The following is an 11,891-nucleotide window of genomic DNA, read 5'->3' as shown; positions in this document are numbered from 1 at the left end:
ATAATGTGTGTCGCCTACAGGTCACAATTCTTAGCGGATCGGGTTTGCGTTTTGGGCGTAGTTATCCCCTAGATGTTCTGACAGCTGGGAGGATTTTCCCAGTTTTTATTAATTTGATTGTTATAACCAATCAGGGGTGGCCATCAAGAAACTCAGATAGCAACTTAAGGAGTCTAACGGTCCAACTGTCAGCCTTTTCGATGCTTTTGTGCGGTCAAAAGCCGACAGCGGGCGCACAGAAAGTTGGCTCCGATAGACCACGACTGTGGAGGGCGCACAGAAACATCGACAGGTCCCGACACCTTATCGGACCCCGACAGACAGGCAAAAAAACACCTCTAGTTGTCGGATAGGCATTCCTCAACATGTAGCCCTTTATGAGTGTTCTGGCCTCGAGTATACCTATTTGAGGACTTTGCGGATAAACAATTTTTTTTCGTACATACAGATTTTAAAAGCCAATATTCGGAGAGTTGTCGGATATTCTTGACCCTGCTTGAAACCACGCCACTTGACTTAATGATAGACCTTCTGATTCAACGCACACGCGTTAACAATTCGCCCCTCCCACCCCGGTTTACAGTGCAACCATTTTACATCCAGCGATGGAGCTGGAAATTCCGGTTTCCTCCCACTGCTAAAGACCCTACGCGCAAGCGAATTATTGAATTAAAATTGAACCATATGTTAGTCCCGAAATGACCTAGTTTGTGTCGATTGCATGTTAAACCCCAGTTAGACACATCCTCGGTTACCCAGTGTACTCACTCTGTTCTACTCCACTATACCCTGGGTTAATCCATAGGGTTTCCACGATTTCAAATTATCTGCCCTGGCCTAGAATGTAGCTACAGTCTACGAACCAATCAGAAAACAGTTCACAAACCAATCGTTTCGCCTTCGTTTGTATAAGGGTGGATAACCATATTCATGTCCATTCACTGAATGATTTATGTAAATAATGTATATATTTATAATTTATTTATATTTAATTGTATTATCAAAATCTGTAGTATGTGTTGTTGATTTCAAATATATTATGTATAACATCTATATGTTTGACTTTTGTTATTATTATTACTATTCGTTCTTTGTCTGAAATATGTTTATTATTATTGAACTTATATTTGGCAATTTGATTCATAATTACTTGTCTACGATATCACGTGGACATAAAATTCCGGGAACGAACGAACGATTCTAAATAAAACTATATGACCCTACATTATTATATGAACGTCTGGTCTTCAATAACATAATATATAATTGGTTGTTATTAATTACGCATTTAGAATAGGCGAACTCCTAATATTGTCCGATGAGAGTTACTTACCTTTGCGAACTTCCTTTTCAAATAACAATTTATGGGATTGGTCGATAAAAATAGCACAATCATCAAGGGTAGATAACTTGAAAACGTGTCTCCCCCATAGATTAACCCAGGATATAGTGGAGTAGAACGGAATGAGTACACTTGGTAACCGAGGATGAGTTAGACATGGCACACGTGTTTGTTTACATAGAAACACATTAACGGTTTGCCATATGCACACACGAAACTTCTAAATGATATATTGCTCAAAATCATATTTTAACTTTTACACAACAATGTCTGTTACTCCATCGTGTTTTATTTGATTTTATTACATTTCATTTATTAGTATTACCAAGCCTAGTCTACATTAGCCTACTCGGTGTAGAAAAGTAGGACGTAAACCCCCATTTCATTTCATCGGTTTAGAATTGTCTTTGATCGAAATCTTTCCATTTCAGTGAGGTTCGATTTCATTTAAAGCAAACTTATTGTGTTTCAAGAACCAGTCGAAAGAGGACTATTTGGAGATTCTACTTTTGGTAACCTTATTCACACAGCATCATATTAAAATTCGGCGGTCTTCAGAAAGTTTCAGAGAGCGATATCACGTAACCAGTGTGTTTTAGTGGTGGGAGAATACTTTTTCTTTTATTCTTCGAACACAAAAGTGGTTGTAGGGGCGGGATGGATGATACTAATTAACTGTACATTTATCTTTTTGAAAAGTATCGAGCAATCAAATTGATTTAATCTAAGCAGAAAATGTTCACGATCGAACTCAGTCAAGGTTTTGAAGTACCTGGTAGTAAAGCTATACACGAAGTTTCATCACTCTCCGTCAGTTAGAATTAAAGTTATCTTGTCCCAAAGCAGAAACCAATAAAATTGTTTAGCATTAACGGATAATGTTAATCATTGAACTCAGTCAAGACATTCATCAAGTTTAAACATTCTACCACAATTAAAAGCAGAGTTGCTGTGTTCCAAAGTCTTGACAAATCAAATTGCTTATCGCTACTTAGCCTAAGCAGACAATTTGCATGATCGAACTTAATCAAGGTGTTGGTATAATGAAGTTATACTCAGAGTTTTATCACTCTCATCCAATTAGAATCAAAGTTATCGTGTTCCAAAGTCTCAACCAATCAAATTGCGTATCTCAGCTTAGCCTTCGTGGGAAATGCGCACGATCTCACACTGTCAGAGCATTCACCTAATAAACACATACACCAAGTTTGAACATTCTACCTCAATTATAAAGAGAGGTATTGAGTTCCAAAGTCTCGGTCAATCAGACTGAAGTATCTACTTAGCCGAAGTTGAAAATGCCCATCATCGAACTTAGTCAAGGTATTGATGTAATGAAACTATTCAAAGTTATCCAGTTCCGAAGTCTCGACCTACCAAATTGCTTATCGCTCTGCTTGCCCTGAGCAGAAAATGCTTATTTTCGAACTTAGCCAAGGTATTGATATAAGCAATCAAATTGCTTATCGCTGCTTAAATATTGCAGAAAATGCTTATTTTCTAATACCATCACGCCATTCACCTAATAAACACCTACACCAAGTTTGAACATTCTAGTTCAATTAGAAGGAGAGTTATTATCTCCCCAAAAGTGTGAAGGACAGAGAGAGAGGGACAGGTTCATTTTAATATATATAATAATAAATATAATCCCTGTACAAAGGGTTACCGACAATAGCACTGTCTGTGACATGATGTGTTCTTATACTAAGAAGGATGAGTCTGTACAGTCCACACATTGTTCAAGACGTATCATTCTAAACTCTGCCTCGGTCGACCGGAAATTTAGTTTTATGTGCAGACCCAAAGCATGGCTCCGGTCTTGCATATCGTAAAATCTGTTAAACAATTGTATGTTTGCTTCTATTCATAAAAATTGCCTAAACGAATTAGCCTATAGGTAGTTCTTTGTCAGATCACACGACCTCAAATTAAAATATGACGAAGAAAAAGGCTCTGCTGGATGGAAACTTGATTCGAGGGGAGAGAACCCACCAGGACCCTCGCTTTACCCTTGACCCTCGGACGTACCGGCAACCCTGATTTGAAATACTTTTCATGTGGCGTATAAGGATTAGCTGACAGGCAGTTAATAGCACACAATCTGGTGAAACACGTCGTTGAAAAATGATTGGTTAAATTACAATGCCATGGGTATTAAATCGAAGACATACTTCATTATTCTATTTTTTAAAAGTTTATTTATTACAGTTTTCATTTGAAATGGACAAAAGTATAAGATGAAATATAATATGTGCGAATCTTACTTGATGAAGACATCTGTTTCTGAAAATATAAAATTATAGACATTATGATATAGTATCGTATTATGGAAGTATAAAATAAATGGGAACCGGGTTTCAAATATCCCGAAGGTTCTTCTGGGCCCAAGATGTGTTTCGAACCCGAGACATTCTAGTCCAGAGTACAGTGTCATAATCGCTGAACTTCTAAAAAAAAAAGACTGCATGCACGGAAATTAAGTATATAAATGACAACTTATCGTCGATATTAGCTTTTTTGTGTGAGTCGAACAACAATGATTAGTGAACAAAATTCATATTTTATTATGCCATGGAAAATACAAAATAACTATTTTAAGATTGATTCATATAATTTTATAAAATAAGTGTGAAATTTACATGATTGCAATATTACCAAATTCAAATTTGTACTTACACGCTATACAGAAAGGGTATGTTGGGGTAGTCTGCAAGTAGTATGTACCATGGCCAAACAAATTGGTTGGTAGATTATATCCTAACCTTGAACATCCTTCAAATCCGCAAGACGTACAAGTTTGAGGAGCAAGGTTGATGGTTGCAACGTCACATGGTACAGCTAGAAACTCACAGTTGTTGATAGAGGCCACGAAATAGTCAACTGATTTCAGATGATCACATGTTATAATGTCGGTTACAGCTGAAAGTCATACATTATAATTTCAGCCTTGATTTGTTAAGAAAAGTAATTTTAAATATGTTGTTTGATTGTTGGTATACTGAATAGGTAAATAAGTTTTATAATGATCGTATAGTAACACTGAAACAAACAACAGTTAAAGATGTCCCCCCTCGTACAAACTGGGTGATTTAATAATATATTTGGACTAAAACATATTCAAACTAATTTATCTATCAAAATGTTTTCTTCATCAAATCCCTCTCAAAACATCTAAATCGCAAAAAACTACCCCATGCGGCTAGAATCTATTTTAAATCCTCTTTTTTGAAACGTGACTTAATTGAAGGAGAATCAATTTTTAGCATGTATTTGATTTTAGTCGCTGTCCATTTACCGTCAATATCGAAGCCTAAGTAAATTCTTGAACCTTTTGGGAATCTAACATTGCGGACACGCGGCATTTTGGTTGCTAACCAAATCGCACATTAAATTATGTTGTCACATTATTGAAATTAAATATACCAAATAATATGACCATACTAACCTATTTTACCAGCAACGAAGTCATCTAATGAAAATATGGCTGGCACACAACCAGGTTGGTCAATGCCGCCATTTGGGTAAAAATCAACAGTTCCTATTGGCTTAGAAATACCTAGTCCTGAAATTAAAATGTCCTGCATTATCCTTAAACTTTCGTTGTTAAATATTCCACAGAATAACACCCCTAATACGGAAATTAGATAGTGTGTATTAGATAGGAAAACTTTGATACTGACCAAATGTTTTTCTGGGATCTGCCTTCAAGAAACATGAACCCTAAGCGGTCACAAACTTGAAAATATCCGTTAAAACTGTAGACACTATCGCGTTCACAATGTGTTCGCCTCGTCCTCGTATGACCACAATGCTTCACGGCAATGCGTCACAGGGTGACAACATCATACGCCCATACTGAAATATGGCCGTATAAAAAGGTCGCTCCTCCACCGTCCCGTACACACACCCTCGGACAACCAGGGGCATGTCCACAGTATAGGGTGTTAATTTCAATCGACTATAACGATACCCAATATTAATTGGGAACACTGTGGATAAGAGATATGTATCAGGGGCCTGTTTCACGAAATTATAACTAAGATAAAATCCAAATTTTAATAATTTGATTGGATAATATTAGATTGATTTTAGTGCTTAGCCAATCAAAATTGAAGTATCTATTAAAATTTGGATTTTATCTTTAGTTAAAATTTCGTGAAACAGGGCCCTGGTATGTTAACTAACCTATCTGACCATTACCAGGTGTGTCAGTGTGTATAACATCGACCGTTTGAGCATCTAAAGAATCAAGTCGACCCCAAGAACTAGCATCTTCAAATAAAGGTCCTGATGGATCTAAACCTATAAAATAAATAAATATTATTACATGAAAACAAAAATTGTGAACAGGCAAACAAATCAATATTCAATTTAAAAATTAGAAATTAAACGATATTGAATAAAGGCAAGTAGAACTTTACTAAATACGCCATTGCCCGGAAGTGGTGCTGGATGTTAAGAATGCTACCACTGTAGTTCGAATTTTTAAAAACAAATGTATACGAAAAGTTGTGACAGTAGTTTAACTGAACGAATTAAAATCTAGCATAGAATTTTATATAATATGAACTCCTCGGGGGTTTTGCCACGGTCTATAGTAAAACTATGATATACATGTAGCAGATGTGGAATAGACTGGATTTTAATGTCTTATCAACACAATACTTCCGTCATATTGGTAATATCCATTTCTATGGTTACGCCATAGGAGAATTTTACTCGGACAGTGACGTTTCCGCCTACTCTTCTTCAATTTCCAACGATCAAGGGGGTTTAATTGTCCCATCCGGACTACCCAACACACTTTATTTGTCAGTTTCGCAACACACTTTACTTGTCAGCCTCGCAGGTGCTACACCTTACAAGAGAAAACGTTACACCGGACAGTCTTGTGATTAACCAGTCATTGTTTTTTAAATGTCCGGCAGTTCAAAGTAAGGTAGAGGAAAATAATACCTAATATCAACAGGATCGCATTCACTTTCAAATAGACAATTGGTTTTCGACAATCTTGCAAAGAATTTCAAAAGTATAGTTTTCTATATAAAAAAAGAATGTTCATAGTAATCTGTCAATTTACCTGTTATTCTGCCTATCCATGGTGATTTTTTACCAGCGAATCCAGCTACATGAGCACCTAGGCCTTGTCCTATGATGTGTATGTTGTAAGGATTAAAGAAGTTGGCTGTTGTTGTTAGTTTGTCTAATAATCTGGCAATATGAGCTCCAACAACACGAGTGTTAGCTGCTGCTTGATTATATTGACCTGATGCTCCTTTAGACCATTCCACAGATATAACGTTTACATCTTCCTAAAAACAACACCAAAGAATTTACTTCATAATCACATGAATACTTTCATAACAATAAAGCTGTCAAATAATGAAAAGCACGTTGTACCCTGTGCATCATACGTATCGATACCAATAACCAAATGAATCGATAGTCTGGATGAAAACCAGTCGAGTAAAAACTAGTTGCTATTTTCGTTTTCGCGTGCTTTGTTTTAGCGCGGGTTTCAATTAGAAGGTTGGTCTGGTGTTGACCCATAAAAACTTGCACTTTGCTGAATGCGTCTTAAAAATGTTTTTAGACCAAATTAAAGTGGGAAAACAACAGAAAAATATAACGGAACGAAATGTACAGTTGCAATGGCAAACACGACAATGTGAAATATCTGGACGATGGTTACGTCATAGCTTAGGAAATACACAAAACTCACCATTTTCAACAGTTCAGCTACCATCTGTCGAATCCATACATCTATACCGGTATTCATATAGCCGTGAATAATGATAATAACCTTCTTACTGACATCAAAGTTAGAACTAGCAATGGTTATGGGATTATTGCAATCTAATAATTGTGGGATCAGTGGATTCTTCTTCGTAAACAGAAGATATGCGACATTCTGATCGACGGTCGATTGAGGAAGTACGAAACCTTGGAAAGGGGGGAAGTTATTAAAACAGCCCAACTCTGAATAACAGACGGTGGAGACGGTAGGCAATCCAACACTTCCGGTACCACTCCCTGAAGAGAACTTGCTAAAACTCTTGAAAGCTTTGAAAGATTTACTTGATTCAAAGTTAAAGAAGGAATATCCTGCAAATAGAAATTGGTCTTCTAATTAGTTACAGATATATTTCTTTCATTTTAAAATATCTAAAATATTCTATTTCAAAGACGTAATATTTTACTGCAGACGAGAAACAAAATCTAAATTAAATTAATATTGTTGAGGGGAAGTGGCTTAGGTGGCTGGTATTGAAAATCAAAATTGTAAGCCAATATGTCAAATGATTTTTATGTTTTTATAGTGCGCTATATTATGGAGATTACAACTGCCAGGGGTTCTTTTACGTGCATGCCAACGTGTACACGGGGACCGCGATTTTACGTCCAATTCCTGGCCAGACCCTCCATTCTGCATTACTAGTAAGGGGAAACCATACGGAAAAATGCCGGGGAACTTTCTTTTCCAACACCGTGATCGAAGCCCAGAACGTCTGGTTAGCGAACTAGCGCCTTACTTTGTTTTAAAGAGAAGGGGAAGAAGCTATGCTTCCATTGTATTCAAAGATCTCACTGTGCATTGGATGACCGGCTTTATATATTTTGAACCGCAGACAAACAAGGCGGATCGGCTCGTAAAAGGAGATCGTAAAGGAAGATCTTTATTAAAAATGAGTTTGTGACAACTACTGAAACATTATAGATTCTTAAGCTTCCAAAATGTATTAGAAATAAAAATAGAACCAGATTAAAAACAAAGAATATATATATTATAAAATATCAAAATATTTACATACCATTCGCTCCAATAACAAAAAGGGTTAAAACTACTAAAACCGCCATACTTTTAACATCGACACGTCTTATGAAAACTGTACTTTTTGATGATTTATATACATGTTGGAATATCTAAATTTAGTCGAGAAATATACTTCTTAGATTAAAGGTTTAGCGGAATTATTTTTACAGTGCCATTTATTTTTTTGATCTTAATTCACATTTTCCAATCTGTTGATATTCGAGCCTCATTTAGTATTTTTATGTGCATATATTTAAATTTCCATTCTTTATTTTTTTGATAATAGCCATTAAGGTATAAACCGTTAATGCTTCTCTCAGGTCATCAACACATGCTGAAACTAAAGAGATATTTAATTATTCTGCTTGACTTAATGTATGCATATTAGTTATGAGTACTGCACAACAAGCCAACAAAGCGATAAGACAAACCTGCGGACAAGACAAACTACACAGAAATTTACAAGAAATAAACAACAAAATTTAATATCAATGCAAGTGAATGGATCCACTGCGCTGTACAGTCAGCCATTATCATTTTCCATTAATAATGTATATCATTTATACAAATATTTTCAAAATCCTTTAAGACGGATTGCACAATTGGGTTTGTGAGAAAATTAATGTGTTGGGATAATTAGTTTAATTCATGCACCCTGCCCCCCCCCCCACCACACCAGACCCCGTCCCTGTTTTGCTCCTTATTTAGGCCATTATAATTTTCAGTGGATGCGAATGTGAATTTTATTTATTTTGAAAAAAAAATAATATATGTCCATTATCTTTCTAATCAGTGACCAGTCAGTTTGTTCAATTTTTTTTAATGAATTATGACATGTGTTGGTATTAACTCATTTGGATATTTTGTTGGCTAGGGTGGGGGTGGGTGAGTATTTTTAGTGGTTGGGTATTAGGAGACATTTTTAACCGCACCAAAATACATCCCTACTTTGTTCAAAAAATTATTTGCACTCATCACCTAGCCTTTGATTGAAACCATACCTACTTGAATAGATGACAACCCATATAAAAGCTACACTCGTTAAACAATCCCCGACAGACGCTCACTCAGGGATTACAGATTTATTTTTAGTAATTACGACAAAAGAAATTACATATCTTAAATGTCATATTTTATACAAAATTTTAAAACTTGGCCAAGTGTATTATTTTATGTACGGTTTTTTTTCTTTCTTGAATTCTGAAAATATATTGGGTATTTTATTTTTTTTTTATTTTTTTTTTTTGTATCTTTACGTTTTTACACCTAAATTTATAATTTGAATATCTTATTTACGTGTTTTAGTTAAATTTCAAATATTTAGAGCGTGAAACTCAACCGTTAAATAGTTTAAATGGTGTTCCTGGTAATACTTTGACACAAGAGTCACTTGAGGACAGATGGACACGAAACTGACCAAAAAAATCGGATTGTTTAATTTCTAATATTCAGTTTTATAGTTTCATTGCATGTACGCCCAAAAATATATTGCTTAGGGTTTTTTTTCTGTCCAGGTGTCTTGGCAGAGAACAAGTAGAGTATACAGTAGTCTCCCTTTATTCGAATTCAGATACATCCGTCATTGCATGGATTACGTTTGCGTATCAGAGATGTCGATCCCCCAGATATGAAAAAACAGCAGCACGGCAATGATTCCAGGATTGTTTTCATCCACCAAATAAAAAGTTTTATTCAACATTAATACTATATTTACTTTACAATCTTAACAGCATAGGCGTACGGGCTTGATGACAGTTAGGGGGGCAGAACCCGAAATGCCCGAAAAAATTTCGGGTGTACAGACAGCGGCGCCGATATTCCTCGAGAGGCGAAGAAGCAGAGCTCCCCTTGTATTGTATCCCCCGCCCCCCAAGAAAATTTTTGAATATTTGACGGCTGCAAACATAATTTCCTGCTATTTCAGCCCGTGAAACAAGCAACTTCAAAGTGGTCTAATATAGCCTAATTAAGATGGCTGACTCGAATTCCAATCAAAAGATCAATCGTTTAACAGCGTTTTCCTGCTATTCCAGTCTGTGAATACAGCAACTTCAATTTGGTCCAATATAGCCTACCTGGCTGACTCGAATTCCAAACAACCAATCAATCGTCGCGGGGTATGGGGGGCCTCACCCTCCCCGAGAAAATTTTGAAAACCTAACCACCGCAAATGCGTTTTCTGCTATTCTAGCCCGTGTAAGCAACTCCAAAAGTATCCAATGGTTTTGTAACCGAAATCCCATTCTGAATTCCAACCATCCAATCAGACCGTTGCAGCTGCATTCACAAATAATAATCGATGCTCGAAAAATGTCGCACAAAGTAGAGTGGCTCCAGACAAAATGTTTTAATCCATAGTCAACTCAATACAAATTTGTGGTATTCAATTAAAAGAAAAGTAAAATTAGTGTAAAATTAGGGCTCAATGACAGTTAGGGAAGAAAAACTAGAAATGCCCGAAAAAATTTCAGGTTTACAGACAGCGGCGCCGGTTTTTCTTCGAGAGGTGAAGAAGCAGAACTGACCTTGTATGGACCCCCGAAGAAAATTTTGGAATATTTGACGGCCGCAAACGCGTTTTACTGCTATTCCAGCCCGTAAAATTAGTGTTTTATTAGATTTCGGGCACTTTAGTTTGCTAAGTAGATGAGATAAAAAAAACTTTTTTCACTTTACCCTTCTGCCCGAAAAGTCAGCTTGCCCGAAAGTTAGGGGGGCAGCTGCCCCCCCCCCCCTGCCCCTCTGGCTCGTACGCCTATGCTTAACAGTACGGAGCTACGGTAGCTCAGTGTGATATAAAATAAATTTTCCGCCTTCTCTTTGTCGAATTCCAACTGTCAAAGAGAACACGGGAGCCGACTTTTCGTTCTTTCCTTAAGGCTTAACGTCCGCTTCCACCTAGGGTGATATCGCAGACAAGTGTTTCTTGGGAAACTTGCAAGAGTAGACAAAGGAGAGGCTCGTCTCGCAAAGGTAGGAGACGGGTGAGCGATTAAGAGGCCCTCCGTTTTGTACCTCTGACAACGGGAAGCCACGCCGAAAAATAATAATATTATGATACACTCGATAAATTATTATCGTAATATTCCATTAGATAGTTTGACGTTTATATTTAGCTAGCTATGAAGCAAAGCTAGCACGGACCATTTCTTTTTGCTCTATGGGAGATTGATGAAGAATTTAAATTCATTTATAAGTACCATTCGTATGATGTTTTCTTTTGTGTAGGACTTCGTGTATTTTAGGACAAAGTTAAATTTATGGCAGATTTGGAGACGAAATGTTATTGCGTCAGATATCGTAGCTGCTGGTGGGCGTAGTTTTCATTGCCTGGCAATCAGTGTTTTATTTAAAGATACATTATGGGAGATTAGATAATTAAAGTTACAATTTCATATTTTCTAAGAAAGTCAGAACATAATTATTTCTATGCCTTTTGCTCAATAGGTTGTCAACTCACATAGGTTATTTTTCTCACACTTAAAAATCTTCACATCGGAAATAATAACCCAATTACCTCCCAGTTACCTCCCTTGTTTTCCTATTCCCCCACCATGGAATAGCTATCTCCAAACGTTTGAATTTGAAGTTGAAAATGATATTTTTGCCAATTTCTCAACTGGCAATAGTGAATTATAGGATTAATAGGATTATTCTTTAACAAGGTAGGACTGTTTATAGATACCATCTATTTTAGGGCTTTATTTTAATACATTTTAAAAATATAACTTA

General features: G+C 36.3%; 1 protein-coding gene across 1 annotated transcript; it reads right to left on the bottom strand.

Moving 5' to 3' along the window:
* Positions 1 to 3,605: 3,605 nt before the first annotated feature.
* LOC126817859 (lipase member I) lies at positions 3,606 to 7,104 on the bottom strand. Its single transcript, XM_056100208.1, has 6 exons — positions 7,089 to 7,104; positions 6,426 to 6,494; positions 5,546 to 5,647; positions 4,791 to 4,907; positions 4,001 to 4,264; positions 3,606 to 3,628 (listed from the first exon to the last, which is right to left on the bottom strand). Exons 1-6 carry the CDS (start codon positions 7,102 to 7,104, stop codon positions 3,606 to 3,608), a joined length of 591 nt encoding a protein of 196 aa, XP_055956183.1.
* Between the last annotated feature and the right edge of the window lie 4,787 nt (positions 7,105 to 11,891).

This window comes from Patella vulgata, chromosome 4 (assembly GCF_932274485.2).
Source record: "Patella vulgata chromosome 4, xgPatVulg1.2, whole genome shotgun sequence".
In the NCBI taxonomy this organism is placed as follows: Eukaryota; Metazoa; Mollusca; class Gastropoda; family Patellidae; genus Patella; species Patella vulgata.
The sequence above is the reverse complement of the archived record's forward strand: the minus strand, read 5'-3'. Positions and strand labels throughout refer to the sequence as shown.

Bases quoted from the DNA above. Each gene is read 5' to 3' on its own strand.
- LOC126817859 (XM_056100208.1), bottom strand. The intron at 5,648-6,425 runs GTAAATTGACAG...TTTATTTTATAG, and splicing joins ATGGATAGGCAGAATAACAG to GTTTAGATCCATCAGGACCT. The intron at 4,908-5,545 runs GTAATGGTCAGA...TTTTAATTTCAG, and splicing joins TATACACACTGACACACCTG to GACTAGGTATTTCTAAGCCA.